Below are 15,697 nucleotides of genomic sequence, written 5' to 3' on the forward strand. Positions count from 1 at the left end.
AATATTTAAAAATTCTTCTCTACTTGGTTCGGTCGTTTATGGATATTATTTACGTAATTGATTTTTTTGAACCCCTTGATGAAAATCCTCCCTCCGCTAATGCTCTCTACTTTGAAAAAGTAATAACTCAAACAATGTCCAATAGATTACTAGTAGTAATTTGTTAAGTAGATCTATGTTCAATAAACAATAATTATTTTAAAAAGCCATTCAACTTTTCTTTTTAATTCCACTAAGGAAGTTTTCTTATAAAAAAACGTCACACTACGAGGAAAGATGTAGATATACATATGTATGTCTAACAAGATGATTTTCCCTAAAACAAAAGCATTAATAATCAATTCCAATTTCTTGTTATCGGATAAAAATCGAACATCATTAAGATTTACAGGGCCATAACAAATAATTGGTGTGTTTTTTGATCATTTTTTATTTACTTAATTTGTTTTTTTACTCTATATCTTATCTTCTAATTTTATCTTAGTGTACGCATGATCAATAATCATATCAAAACTATAATAGTCAATGTATATCATATTTAATTTAATTTGACTTTTATAATTTAAAAATTATTTAATTTCTCATTTTGACCAAAAACCAACCGACTTACTATGTGATCCAACCAGGGCCTTACCAGAACACCCCAGCTATTAGCTAAATCCAATAGGTTTTAGCGGATTTTCCAACTTCCAGGAGTAGACCCTCTACTTCCACGTATTCGCTACACAAACCGTGAGCAAATGTAACAAAATCAAAATTTACTTTCTTGGATTCTGTGCCTTCTTCTCAATCCTAAGGTATCAAACTTTTCTTTTCCCATTTCAGTTCACTTCTTTACATGTTCTGTTGCTCACTATAACTGTATAATTTGATCCTAAGAACTTTTTTCTGTATCTTGTATGAGAAAGATTCAATCTTTCGGAATTTTAAGCTAAAGGGATTGTTCAGATTACCTCAGTTCATTTTTTTGTGTATGTTGTATGAAAAAGATTTCATCTTTTGGAATTTGAAGCTAAAGGGGTTGTTCAGATTACCTCAGTTAATTTATTTCTATATGTTGTATGAAAAAGATTTCATCTTTTGGAATTTGAAGCTAAAGGGGTTGTTCAAATTATCTCAATTCATTTTGATAGCTAGTGTATTGATTAGAGTGCCCCATCTTATTTAAAATATGTTCTTCAGTTTGGTGTAGTATGGTTAGGTACTTTGAGGGGAAGTGACAAAGATAGAGAATGAGCAGGTCTAGAAGGTTCTTGAATGAAAGGGCTAGGGGAGATGGGATGAAACTTATTGATGAAGGTGGAACAAGTGTTCTTGATCATGAAATTTCCCAACTTACAAAGATTAGGTCAAATCCCCACGAAAGAATGAGACACCTGCTTCCTGGCAAGGGAAAAGAACCAGTTTCATCTGTTAAAATGTTGGCTGCTAGAGAAGGGAATTATACAGGCAGAGGAAGATTTTCGTCATCTGATTGTTGTCATCTTCTGAGCCGGTATCTTCCAACAAATGGTCCTTCTGTAGTTGACCAAATGAGGAGCTGTGCTTATGTTTCACAGTTTTCGACCGATGGTTCTCTTTTTGTTGCTGGATTTCAGGTTTGATCCATGTAGCTGAATTTTCTATTTCCGGATATATACAGAGTTCTTAGCTATGTTTCGTGACCAATGTCATGTTATGATCTTATTGTTCTTCCTGGAAACAGGAAAGTCATATTAGGATATATAATGTTGATCAAGGCTGGAAAATTCAGAAGGATATTAGAGCAAAAAGTTTGAGATGGACAATCACCGATACATCGCTTTCTCCTGACCAACGTTTTCTTGTAAGTTCGTGATGATTAGCACAACTTTGTGCATAATTAGTCCTTGTCCACGTGGTTATAAATGGTTGGTTCTTATGCTTCCAGTAATCTGTTAAAAGATACAAAAGTAGTTCTTGACTCTGTAGATGTGGTTTTGTTGCATAACACCGTACATAGATATTGAGATGAATGCCTTCCCAAATAAATCTGGCTGCTTTATTTCTGATTTGCTTCAACAGAGTCTGTGAAACTGAGGATAATCTTTGTTTTTCTTGTTATATCATGAAAGATATTTTCAGTACATTATCGCGAGCTCTTAATATGTGATGCATCTATAACTTATTGAATTTGGTTAACATAACATCTAATACACCATGTTTTTCTGCTGTCATTTCTTCTTTCACTATTCTGAGTTGGTTTTTATGTGTTGATCCACAGGTTTATTCCAGTATTTCACCCATTGTCCATATTGTTGATGTTGGATCTGGCATGAAACAGTCTGTAGCAAATGTTACGGTAAGTCTTACTTGTTATATGTCAAAGCATGTAAATGATAGAAGACTTGTGATATGCATCTTTGCTGCACTATTCTGTCACCTGTCGATGTCATAGAAGTCATTAATGGACACTCCTGTGAATTTCGTGCTATAAAGATGACTGTAGATTTCAAATACAGAGGAACTAACTGTTACCAGTACTGTGTTTTTCGAATGAAGAATCTGAATTTTTGTTGTAATTTCTGATCACCTGCATGAACAGTGCAGGCATCATTTGCGTCCCCTTTACTTTTAGGGTAATTAAGGTGATGATGCTAATTTAGTGTATCCTGTGCATCTTGTTATATTAGTTGATTCAGCAAGAAGTGGTATGTTGTGCCTCGTTATAGGGAAGTAATAGCGCCACTATAATTTCCACTGGGACAATTGCAAGTCTTATTTAAGGGAGTCATTGGGTATGAAATGGTGTATTCCATGACTGTCATATTGAAATTCTATAATCAATGCTCTCAAGTGTCAATGTAGGTTTTTGATAGCCATACAAAGGCTTTGTATAATAATAGAGGTGTTTTAACTGAGACGGTATTAAATTTCAACTTTCTTTTGCATTGGTAAGACTAACAAGTGAAAAATTATACTATAGTTTCATGCTTCTGTTATGCATACTTTGAACCCTCTTACATCACCCCTTCTGGATTTTTGCATACACTAATGTATATCAATGTGGAGGATAAACAACAGAAGTTTCTTGCTTTTTATTATGGTATCATGGATATTGGACCTCATTTGGCACTTGAATTCTTGTCACTATTTCTAAAAGAGGATTTATGCTGAAAGTGATCAATCAACCACATGATGAAATTATCTAATACCTTGTAGTTCAGCAATACTCAAATCATTTTCTAGTTAAGTTTCACCTAGTGCCTTAAAAGTAGTTGTTACTAGTTCTCCCGATCTGTGATCAAAAGCAAGTTAGTTTTGATGCTCCAGTGTGTAGCTGAGTCTTCTTGAGATCTTCTAATAGGAAGCTATTGTGCAGAAGTCTGACCCCAGTACTCCTCCTTAGATCTCCTATGGATGGGGAGCTTCCTTACAAAAAGGAGTAAGTAGTAATTAGGTAGATGAACTTTGGCTGCATTTGTCTGAAAGTTCAATTTAAGGAGGACACCTGGTCCTTGATGATATGGCCGCCCATCTTAACTTGGTTCAAGTCATTACAATGACAACATAACTTTTGAGCATATAGTTCGTGAGTTTTGGTGTATGTTAATTTTTCTGGTATTTCTTCTTTTTCTGCAGGAAATTCATGAAGGCTTGGAATTTTCTTTCCCTACCTATGATCATGACAATTATACATTTGGAATATTCTCTGTGAAGTTCTCTACTGATGGGCGAGAACTTGTTGCTGGTTGCAGCGACAATTCAATATATGTTTATGATCTTGAAGCAAAAAGGCTAAGTCTCCGAATTCCGGCTCATATGGTATTGTGATATTCTTCTAGTTATTGCAGATGTGGCTAACCAATCATTTTGGTATCATCTTCGTATGATGTTATTTTCCAAGTTTATCTTCTCATGAAATCTAAAAAGAATTTGGATGTGCCCCTGAATTAGGTACCTTGAAATAATGTTTCCGTCATTAGATCATTTAAATATTATGTGTGCTATATCTAATTTAGCATTTCTTATCTCTCTTCTTTTGGTGAGGGGAAGAGTTGAACCTACAAAAGTTAATTACACTTAAGTGAGAGTTGGTTCTTAGAACCTGTGTATACATTGTTATGACATTTCCTTTTATGTTGCATTTCCCCTTAGCATGTCACTTTTCTTTCTGTTCTTTTTTCTGATCTGCACAGTTTTATCCTATCGCTTTCCTGAAAGAGGACATTAGTATTTTAGCATGATCATAGAATTTCTGACTCGCAGATTTAGTGTTGATTTATGTTCTCAGTATATGCATAGAGTAAAATGCTTCTTTTAACGAGAATTTCCTAAATATCACAATAAACTTATTTTGGTACTGCAGCATTTTACCTTGTTGTGCTATGTTCCTGAGTAACTTTTAAGTTATTAATCTCCTCAGGAACTTTAATTCACAAGTTTGACCAAATATCCATTAAACTTTGCCATTTGATGTCAAGAGCTTGTGAAGTGGGTGTCTTATGCTTAATACTTAATGCTTCGCATGCTGTAATAGACATCTTGTAGGCACTCTTTCAGGTTCTTAGATATTTCCTACACAGATGTAAAAGCATACTGTGATTTGATTGCTATTTTTCATTGCAGTCTGATGTTAATGCTGTATGCTTTGCTGACGAAACTGGACACCTCATATATTCTGGAAGCGATGACAGCCTGTGTAAGGTAAGTTTATCCTACTTTTTGATGGACTTAATTCATTTCCTATGACCATTTTCTAGGCTACTTCTGCTGTTACTTAACCAACCCAAGACTGGTAAAATGTCTGTTTAGTGAAGCATATTTCATGATGCTGTTACCTGTTAAAATTCAGATAGATGGGTCATTGGAACCCTTTGTCATTTATAGTTTTGTTTACCGATGGTGTTTGTACCATTTCTAAATTCAGCTTCGTACCCACCCCTTAATGATTCTGGTAAGTTAAAAGATGCTTCTTTTTAACTAGCATTGGAGGATTCATGAGGATTCTCATGGACCGCCGAAATACTGATGGTGTCTCTTTTCTTAGAATTTGCATTTATTTATGTTTGACTTAGAAAGGGCTCTTGATCATATTCAGGTTTGGGACAGGCGTTGCTTTGGTACTAGAGAGCAAGCAGCTGGGGTTCTCATTGGACATCTAGAAGGCATTACATATGTTGACACTCGAGGAGATGGCCGGTATCTTATCTCAAATGGGAAAGATCAGGCTATCAAACTCTGGGATATAAGGAAAATGTCTTCTAACATTAATTAGTATGTCTCACTTGATCCTTTTTTTCTTTTTTTCATTTTCTGTTTTCCGTCTCCCTTTCCTACTTTTTCCTCGACACATCTTCCTTTCCGCCCCCCATGGGCATAGTTAGTCCTTGAAGTGATTTTCTTTTCCCTGTCTACTTGTGCTTCAGTGCATGACTAATCAGTGCATTTGAATCATGAGGGCCTACATTGCCTGAGTAATTTGCTCTACCCGTCATTATATAGAAATATTTGAGTGTGTTATGCAGAGAGTGGGCTTATTGGTTTAACCTGTTTGGAATTGTTCCATAATGGTTGCCACTTGAGGCCAAAGAAGATCTCATTGGCACTGCTAATAAGACTACTTTCTTTTATGTAGCTCCCCAAGGCCTAGAAGTTATGACTGGGATTACAGATGGATGGGCTACCCAGAGCATGTTAGAAACAAGAGAAATCCACATGACCTGTCATTGTCTACTTATAAAGGCCACTCAGTCTTGCGCACTCTTATACGCTGCTATTTCTCTCCTGCACATAGGTTGGTGCTTCATGCAATTCTTAATATTTATCAAGTTTTCTTTGCTAAACATTTTCTAAATAAAATGTTTAGCCAACTTTTCTTGCTTCTATAAGTATATTTTGTCAGCTTTGGAATTTTTAGTGCCTCTGCATATCATAATTGTTTCTTTGCTGTGGCTCAAGAAATTCCAGATTTTTTAATATTCCAAATTAATTGGCATCAGTTTTATTGCTTGTATTATGGAACCAATGATTTTTGTATTCGATTACAAATAGAGAGAAATCGTGGAATTGATTTTCTTAACTTCATGGATTTTTCGTGAGACATCCTCATCTAAGGGCCAAGACCAATGTCCAATATTTGCTTGGTATAATCAACAGTTAAATCAAGGAATTGCTTCAGCTTTAAGTGTTTGGTTTGAAGGAAATTATTTTCCACGGAATATGTTCTCCTAGAAAACAAATGTACTTTATTATCTAATGTTTGGTACGTAAGCAATTTTTTAATTTATTTCAAGAGCATTTATATTTAATCTAGCAAAACAATTTGACAGTGGGATGAGTGGGGTTCGGGGGTGGGATGGTCAAGGGGTGGGGGTCAGAGGTGTTTGGTTGGTGGGGAGGAGACAATAAACTTGGAAGGTGACTTATGCAACTTGTTTTCCCTACTTCCATGAGGGAGCTCATTTTCCTCATTTTCAAGGAAATTATTTTCCTCACTTTGACCAACCACACATGATAAAATTGGAAAATATTTTGTTCCATACAGAGGACACTCATAATAATAACTAGTTTTATCGTGATCCATAATTTATTAACCTTGTGAGTCATGTTCCTATAGTGTGTTGCGTTTTGGTCCTTGATTCTGGTATTTGATGCCATCTGTAGAACAGTCGTCTAATCAGCAAATATTCTAATTTGCAGCACAGGGCAAAAGTTCATCTACGCTGGATCAAGCGATTCTTCTGTCTATATCTATGATGTGGTATGCTTGGATTTTTATACCCTTATTTGATTTTGTTCTTTTATCTTGTCAACGTCCTACTTTATTGCTTCATAAATCATAAGCTGATATATTAGGTTCATTAGCTAGTGAATCTTTTGTCGCAATCTACTAAGTACTTCGTAGGACTTGGATACATGTATTCTGCTTGGAGTTTCTGCGCCTTTCAGTGATTGGATTTGTTTAGGCCAATAACTGTTAGCTTGATAATCTGAGAGACTGGTGGAACTATGGTCTTGAACTCCCCTTTCTCTAACTTGACGATTAAGCAGTCAAAGATTAGCTTAAGAAAAATGTTATGTATCCAATTAGATGGTTGATTACAGAAAAAGAAGTTTAATTTAAGCATGCCCTTTAATATATGTCGCTTCCAAGTTCCAACGCTGGACATGCTTCATATAATATAATACGAAGGTCAAGCTGCGTATCCCGTATATCCTTCTTTTTTTGATGATGTGTGGTGTCTGGGGTAGCTTTTGCTCATGTCGCATTGAATTTGTTTTGGAAGCAACGGACTTGATAAAACCTTGGTTACCAAATTACCATCATGCATCTCGTTCATTCCTTTTGTAGGTGAGTGGAGCTCGGGTTGCAAAACTTGATTACCATCAGGAGCCGGTGAGAGACTGTAACTGGCACCCTTACTACCCTACGCTCGTTAGCTCTGGATGGGACGGTATCATTGCTAAATGGGAGTTTTCCGGTGCTGATACAAGCCCATTGCCAAAGAAGCCTCTATCCAGACGATGGAGGCGATCTTAAGTTGATACTAGCCAGTAGCAGCATGCAGAAAGATGCTATTAGAGTCCACACTGATTGAAATTTCCAAAGCTCAAGTAGGTCTGTTCATGTTCTTTCTGCATATCGACATGTAGCCGTGTACTCTGGTTGTCCCTGACGGGATAGTCCAATGGCGCGACAGGTCAGAACGTTGCGAGTTCAAATCCTAATGGTTGCCTTGTTGGGCATTTGTCACTAGATATTATGTAAAAAGGGGCTGTGAATTGTGATCCTATTACAGGTGAATGTTGATTGAGAATTTTATGAAAGATTTAGTGTAAAAAGTTGCATTTACAGTCAATCATTGAATGCATGTCATGTAGTGTACTACTTCGTATATGTATTATTTATTTCAACAAATAATACAAAAAAAAAAAGGAGGATTTTCACTGGTGAGATCTAAAAACATATGGGAAAAGGGTTAAATATGTCCGTAAACTATTCGAAAAGGTTTAGATATATCTTCCGTTTAAAGTTTGGTTTCCCTCATGCCCTCACCGTCGAATTTTTGGTCCAAATGTGCCCGTTATGAGCATTAGTTGCCATGTTGGACATATCCAACTCATTTTTTTATTTCTTTAAAAGCCACATGGAAATGTCATGTATTTTAGACCTTACTACATGACATTTATATGAAAGTGAATATATTCGGACTCATAAACACCTAATCCGATCCATAAATCAACTCCTTTTAAATGTACTATCCGATTCATTTTAACAATTTTGTTTAATTTTTATTTTTTCAGTAAATCACGAAAATGAGTAATTGATTAATAAAAAATAGGAAAAATATGAAAAAATATCAAATTGACGCCAAAAATTCACAAATAAATATAGTAACCTTAAATCTAACATTTCAATATTTTTTTTAAAATTTTATTTTTTCGATAAATCTCGAAAATGGATAATTGATTAATAAAAAATATGAAAAGTATGAAAAAAATATAAATTAAAGCCAAAAGTTCACAAATAAATATAGTAAAATTTCGTTCTATTTTTTTTTAATTTTTATTTTTTTCGACAAATCCCGAAAATGAGTAATTTATTAATATAAAAGGGGAAAATATGAAAACAAAATAAAAAAATTATGTCAAAATTTTACAAACAAATATAGTAATCTTAAATTCAATAATTTCAACAGTTTTTTTATTTTATATTTTTTATATGTATTTTCCTATTATTTATTTGTGAATTTTTTGCATAATTTTTATACTTTTTTGTTAATAAACTCATTTTTGGAATTTGCCAAAAAAATTAAAAATTAAAAAAATGTTGAAATTGTTGAATTTAAGGTTATTGTATTTATTTTTAAATTTTTGGCATTAATTTATATATTTTTTCATATTTTTTATTATTCAATTACTCATTTTTGGGATTTATCCAAAAAATAATTTTTTTTTAGCAAATTGTTTAAATTGAATTTAAGGTTGCTATAATTATTTGTGTATTTTTGGCGTTAAATTTATAATTTTTTTTATATTTTTCCTAATTTTTTTATTAATCAATTACTCATTTCGGAATTTATCGAAAAAATAAAAATTAAACGAAATTGTTGAAAATCGATCGGATAATTTATTTAAAAGTGGGTTGATTTATGGTCTGAATAAGTGTTTATGGGTCCGAATATCTTTCCATTTTCACACAAATGTCATGTGGTAAGGTCAAAATGACATGACAATTCCATGTGACATTTAAAGAAATGAAAAATGACTTGGATATGTCCAACATGACAACTAAAGCCCATAAAGACATATTTGGATCAAAAGTTGAACGGCGAGTGCATGAGTGAACCAAACTTTAAATGAATGGTATAACTAGATCTTTTCGAATAGTTTTGATCCTTTTCCCAAAACATATCTCTATGTGACATAGTACTAAGTATGTTGTGGTTCAGGGCTTTAACAAGTCTACTGATAGAGATTAATCGTTTTATTTATATTACATGTTGAAATTAATGTATTACACAATCTAATGATTACATAATATAGTAATTATGATGACTTATTCGTTAGTCTTAATGAGATTACAAGTGTAAATGTGTAATGGCACATTTAGATAAAGTTTTAAAATGAAAGTTAATTATCAAAAATGTGAAAAATTAAAAATTTGAAAAAATATTTTCATTAATAAATGATCGTATTGAATTAGATAATTAAGATATATATTGTCTGTTAAAAATATATTAATTAATACATATTTTTAATTAATATTATAAAAAATAGCATATATATAAATATATTTTTTGTGCACATCTATTCCAAATTAATAATATTTTAATATAATTAAATTAAAACTAGTTAGGGATTGAATGCATTAGATTATATATACAAATATCTAAAATAAAACAAGAAAAAAAATTGAAAGCTAAAAGTTATGTGGGGTGGAGAAGTTTTTTTTAAAAAAATAAAAATAATATTTAAAGTATTATTTGAAAGGATTGGGAGTGGGGGGGGGGGGGGATGAAAGTAAGATTTTTTTTAAAAAAAATTGAAAACTAAAAGTTATGTGGGGGTGGAGAAGTTCTTTTTTTAAAAAATAAAAATAATATTTAAAGTATTATTTGAAAGGATTGGGAGTGGGGGGGGGGGGGGGAAGATGGAAGTAACATTTTTTAAAAAACTTTCATAAAAGATTTTTCAAAAAACTTTCATAAAAGATTTTTTTCTTTAAAAAAGTAAAAGTTTGGAATGGGGGAATGTGGTAAGAGAAAGGGGTTAGGGTTGTTTAAAATTTAATTGAGATTGATTAGTTTAATCGAAAAAAGTTATTGATTTATCAATAATGATTTATTGATTTAACGTTTTTGATAGCGATTTTGACTTTTTTTTATTATTGGGTTATCAACTCTTAACGGTTTGATTTTATTTCTTTACAAGTTAATCAGTAACTTGATAGAAAATTAATAAATTATGTGTATATTAAGTCTTTGACTTACTAAAATTTAATTTCATATTTTTAGTTTTGTTAGTCTTAAATTTTCGATTATTCTACAATGTGTTAGCGTTGTTTAGCAAGATATAATTTATCAACTCATGTGCATGACTAATTTGATTTGTCACCTTGTTTCGAAATAATTTTTAATTATTTGTTTCTTATGTCAAATCTACTTGACACTCCAAGATACTCGACACTCCAAGAGTCCCACTCTCTCCTAGTTGGCATGACACATCATTAAAGTCTTTTTTTAAAGCAATAGATTAATTTAATTTATTAAACTCATTTAACTGAAATAACGATCATACTATTTTTAAAAAATATATATAGTAGTTTATTAAAAATAAATTTTCATACTTAAGAATTTTTTGTCATAATTATTTTTTTATGCGATGAAGAATAATTTTTAAAAGTTACCATAATGTCATCAATTTTGAATAATTATAAGCACATATATTCAAAGAAAAGAAATATTAATGTATAAATCACTTAGAAATGTCAATTTATATCAATTAATCATATATTATATAATAGATCAATAATATTAAAGGTCAATTAATTGGGTGCTATGAAATCCATACATATTTACAATATCTTTTTTTTAAAAATAAAATAAAATAGAAAGTGAACAATATTTATATTAGAAAAATGAAATTTTGATCTTTATTTATAAGTATATTAATATCATATAATATGCATATTATTGAACTAAAATAGACGATTCAATTAATTATTACTTGTATTTTATAAATTTGGGATGAGATAAGAATATATATTGGTGCTTAATTGTATGAGAAGTTAAAATATCATATAATATAGAATAAAAGAATAAAATAAAAATTAAATTTTAAAAAAGTCAAATAATAATTTTCTCTTTCATATTAACTTTACAAGTTTATTTGAATACTTTTATGGAAAAATTTGCTTAAAATCATCAAATAACTTACTTAGGAATTTTAAAAGTTACCAGGTAATAATTGCACATAGAGATTTTCTTTTACTGAATTTTGTTTGGTAAAAATATATACAGGAATTAGATTGTTTATTTTTTTTCATAATCTTCATGATTTCTCATTGAATTTGTATATTTATTTCGTAGAGATATAAGTTTGATGAATTAAATATGTGTATTATTTTTTTAAATGATGATTTATTGACATGATGTATCAAATAGAATAGAAGGAGACTTTTAAGGTATTTAATATTATTTTTTGAATAAAATAATATTATTGTAATAGTTTATTGACTTTTAATATTATTGATTTATTATACAATTTATGATTAATTGATGTAAGTTAGCATTCATAAGTGATTTGTATTTAAATATTTTTTTGAATGTATATTTATAAGTATTTAAAATTGATGATATTATAATACTTTTTAAAAACCTATTTTTCATGACGTAAAAAAATAAAAAGTTTCATTATGATAAAAGATTCTCAATTATAAAAAATTCTTAATAAACTAATATATATTTTTTTTAAAAAAAAAATATTATGATTTTATTTTAGTTAAATGAGTTTCATGAATTAAATTAATTTATTTTTTAAAAAAAGACTTTAGTGACATGTCTTGCAATTAGGAGAGAGAAATGAGCTTTTTGAGTGTTAAGTATATTTGAAGAAAAATAGTGATAGTTAAGTGATATTATGGTTCTAAGTGAAACATAAATACTCTCTCTGTTTCAAAAGAATGATGTCCTTTTGTCACGACCCAAAAATGGACGTGATGGCACTCGTCTTATCCCACCAAGACAAGTAAGCCTAAAACTCAACTATTACAATAAAAATGCGGAAAATTTACTATCAACTTACATTATACCCCAAAACCTGGTTGTCACGTGTACAAGCGTCTAAAGTATTACAATCGGATCAAAAGAAAATATAAGTCTCATATGATATTGTTTCTAGAGTAGAACAAAATCATAAACAAGAGTAAGGAGGGATGCTGAGATGACCAACAACTACCTCACAAAATCTCCAGGAAGCCTCGGAAAAGAAGAGAATATATCATAAAGTCCGGGCTAGTAACCTACAAAAATTTGTAGAAGCAAGGGGTGAGTACCAAACCACACGATACTCAGCAAGTAAACCTCTAAACACAAGCTAAGGGGATGAAATACGGGTGCTCCTACCACCCCCAACCGAACCTCCACAACTACAACCTACATAAACATCAGCCCAACCTAACAACTCACAGTTTACATAGAACGTAACTCAACAAAAACATTTAGACAAATTACATATCCTCCACAACAACACTTTAACAAATTACATATCCTCCACAACAACACTTTACAAATTATATATCCTCAACATCAACACTTAAACAAATTAGATATCCTCAATAGCAACACTTCCAAAAATTTACATATCCTCAATAACACACTTCAACAAATCACATATCCTCAACAACAACACTTCAACAAATTATATATCCTCAATAACAAGCTCAGTATTCAACAATCACAAGTTCCGCAAAAAGGCAATCACTAGATCAGCAAAACACAATATCAAGTTCACTAATGATAAGTATGCGCAATGTAATGGAATGCAATGTCAAGTATAATGATGCATGTCTGACCTAGTGATACACACCCGCTGTCTCTCAGTCCGGGACCCATGGGGGACATATCTGTCCATGCATCTGTCGCGGCGCACGACACGACCCTCGATAATAGTAACCATCGCGGCGCGCGATACGTCCCTCGAAATATAGTATCCATCGCGGTGCGCGATACGTCCCTCGAAATGGTACATCCTCTTAAGTACCCATTATTTCTCAATGCGCATAACACTTGCCACAACCAATGCCTCAGAATAATGCAGATGACAAGTTCACACATATAATGAGGAGATGACCATTTTCATAACATCGCACAGTTCACAACCACAAAAACATGAAGTTACATAAACAATGATTCAACAAGCCTTCAACCCTTTCTCAACACAACACACACAAACAATTAATCACAATGCCTTTTGTTATCCCCATTCTTTTCATCATTAGAATTAATCAATGTGGACAAGTCAACCCATCACCAGTCCCGTTACTCCCAACATATACCACAAAGACATATACACATTTCATACACTTAACAAGAGTTTAGAAATCCACTTGCCTCAAATAGTCGAACAATGACTCCAAAACTTGAGCCTTCCTCTTTTGGTTGACTTCCAAACCAATAAAATCTATTCAAATAAATAACCACGATATGATTTCGAAACTAACAACATTCATATTGCTATATATCTAGCTTACACCCAAAACTCATCCAAATTTATGATAAAATTTCTAAATTTTTATTCCAACCAATTGATCAAATCTCATATTTTCTGAATTTCAAGTTTAGGGTTAAATCTTAATTCTCCGAATAACATAATTATAATGATTTTTATATATCATAATGCACCCACTATTTAACACATATCTCAATATATCAAAACTTGAATCCTAATATGATAATCAAATGAAAATAATTAAAGCCGAAACTAACTGCCCAACACATCAATGGCGGACTACAAAACTATTTGTTGAAACCACTTATTTTCAATGTTCAAATTCATATTTATCGTTCCACTATTAATAATCCTAATCTTGGAGCAATCATTGTCCAATGATTAGGACTAATCATTGTCCAATGATTGAACCATAATACTTATACACATTTATAACCCCAAGTTCACAAGTTCACATATTAGTATAAATGATACACGTTTTAACCTAAAAATCTATTTCTAGTTACTCAAAAATTTAATAGAAAGGATAAGAATAATTACCTTGATATCTCGAGATAAAAATATCGTTGATTCTCCTCCTTTTTCTTTTTCTTTTCTCCCTTTCTTTTCTTTTCTTACCTGCGTATTTTTTTTTTCCAGATCGTTCCTTTCTTTCTGTTTCTTTAAGCCATGCGGCTTTTTAATAGCCTAGGGCACTTTGCCCCTTTTTTTTTGTTTTATTAATTTATTTAATTAATTCCTTTTCCATTTTTTTAAATTATATATGTATTAAAAGTAACACTTTCTAATAACCTATTTAAATATTTCAAATTTGGCCTATTATTATTAAAAATAAATAAATTACCCGACATTAATTAATTTAGTTAAATGACAATTAAAAATTATCAAAAATGATCTTTTCGGATCCGGGTCATTACACCTTTCCTTTTTAGTTTGTTTAAAAAAGAATGACTCTTTTTTGGTAACAACTTTTCACATGGTATGTTTAAGGCCATAAGATTAAAGTATAATTTTATACATTTGACAGAACTTTAATTTAAACCACATGATAATTTTTATTTTATTTTTTTAAACTCCGTGCCAAGTCAAATTAGACGATTCTTTGTGTGAAACGGATGAAGTAATATTTTAAACCAATTTCCCAAACTTGAACGAGCATTAAGAGAATTTGACTTTTTTTATGACGATAAAAAGGCTTAAGTCATATACTGCCCCTCAAAGTTGTCCGCATAATTCACTTAGACACCTCAACTGAGACTTGTACCTATTGAACACCTAAATTGTTCAAAACATGTACCTATTAGACACAAAATGCTGATATGACAAAAATGTGTATTGCACTTTCCTGAAGCGTGTGAAAAGACTTAAAATAGTGTCTTTATTTATTTAATTTTTACATTTTTTCTTTTTTATTGACACTTGGCATTATAATTAACTTAAAAAATATTTTCTTCTTTATTTACATTTTTTTCGAAAAAGAAAGCACCATACTCCCTATCTATCATCTTCTCCATAATTTAGTTTACAAAACTTTCTTCATTTTAGCTCTAACACTGTTTTTTTCTTTTTTTTATATACAAAAAAATTATATTTTTCAAATATGAAGATAAATGAAATCAACTATAATGATTCAGATTTGAAAGAAAGCCTTCGTATGATTTATTTCAAATCTCATAAAAACAAGGAACAAGTATGAAGAAGATGAAAAAAGAAAAATGATTTTTACGTATAAAAATAGTTAGTCGATATTTATTTATCACAATTTTCGAACAAAGATTTTTACTCAAATTCATATGTGGTTATTAAATTTATCAAAAATAATATAACAAAATTTGAAAAAAAATAATTTTGGAGCTATCAATTTCATTTTGTCATCGATTTAGAGTTGAATAACCGCCAATAAATTTTTCTTTCTTCTTCACTCTTAGTATGAAAAAAAAGATTAATCTGAAAGTTATTTAAAAAGAATAAGATTTTGTAATTTGAGAAAAGGGGGTTGGGGTGG

At 31.1% G+C, this 15,697-nt stretch overlaps 1 protein-coding gene and 1 long non-coding RNA gene across 2 annotated transcripts; one reads left to right on the top strand and one right to left on the bottom strand.

The window, feature by feature from the left end:
* The first annotated feature begins 515 nt into the window (after window positions 1-515).
* On the top strand, window positions 516-7,820 carry LOC101247556 (LEC14B homolog). Its single transcript, XM_004229446.5, has 10 exons — window positions 516-797; window positions 1,183-1,598; window positions 1,706-1,825; window positions 2,243-2,320; window positions 3,601-3,783; window positions 4,588-4,665; window positions 5,060-5,235; window positions 5,597-5,755; window positions 6,661-6,721; window positions 7,313-7,820. Exons 2-10 carry the CDS (start codon window positions 1,233-1,235, stop codon window positions 7,499-7,501), a joined length of 1,410 nt encoding a protein of 469 aa, XP_004229494.1. The 5' UTR covers window positions 516-797; window positions 1,183-1,232; the 3' UTR covers window positions 7,502-7,820.
* A 4,420-nt stretch (window positions 7,821-12,240) lies between these two features.
* On the bottom strand, window positions 12,241-14,364 carry LOC138340871 (uncharacterized). The gene is made up of 3 exons (XR_011213714.1): window positions 14,233-14,364; window positions 13,575-13,644; window positions 12,241-12,484 (listed from the first exon to the last, which is right to left on the bottom strand). It is a non-coding gene; the product is annotated as an uncharacterized lncRNA (long non-coding RNA).
* Between the last annotated feature and the right edge of the window lie 1,333 nt (window positions 14,365-15,697).

This window comes from Solanum lycopersicum, chromosome 1 (genome assembly GCF_036512215.1).
Source record: "Solanum lycopersicum chromosome 1, SLM_r2.1".
Classification (NCBI taxonomy): domain Eukaryota; kingdom Viridiplantae; phylum Streptophyta; class Magnoliopsida; order Solanales; family Solanaceae; genus Solanum; species Solanum lycopersicum.

Excerpts from the sequence above, each read along its gene's own strand:
- LOC101247556 (XM_004229446.5), top strand. The coding sequence starts at position 1,233 with ATGAGCAGGTCTAGAAGGTTCTTGAATGAAAGGGCTAGGGGAGATGGG. Across the intron at positions 1,599-1,705 it reads TTTTTGTTGCTGGATTTCAG|GAAAGTCATATTAGGATATA; the intron begins GTTTGATCCATG and ends TCCTGGAAACAG. Across the intron at positions 4,666-5,059 it reads GCGATGACAGCCTGTGTAAG|GTTTGGGACAGGCGTTGCTT; the intron begins GTAAGTTTATCC and ends GATCATATTCAG.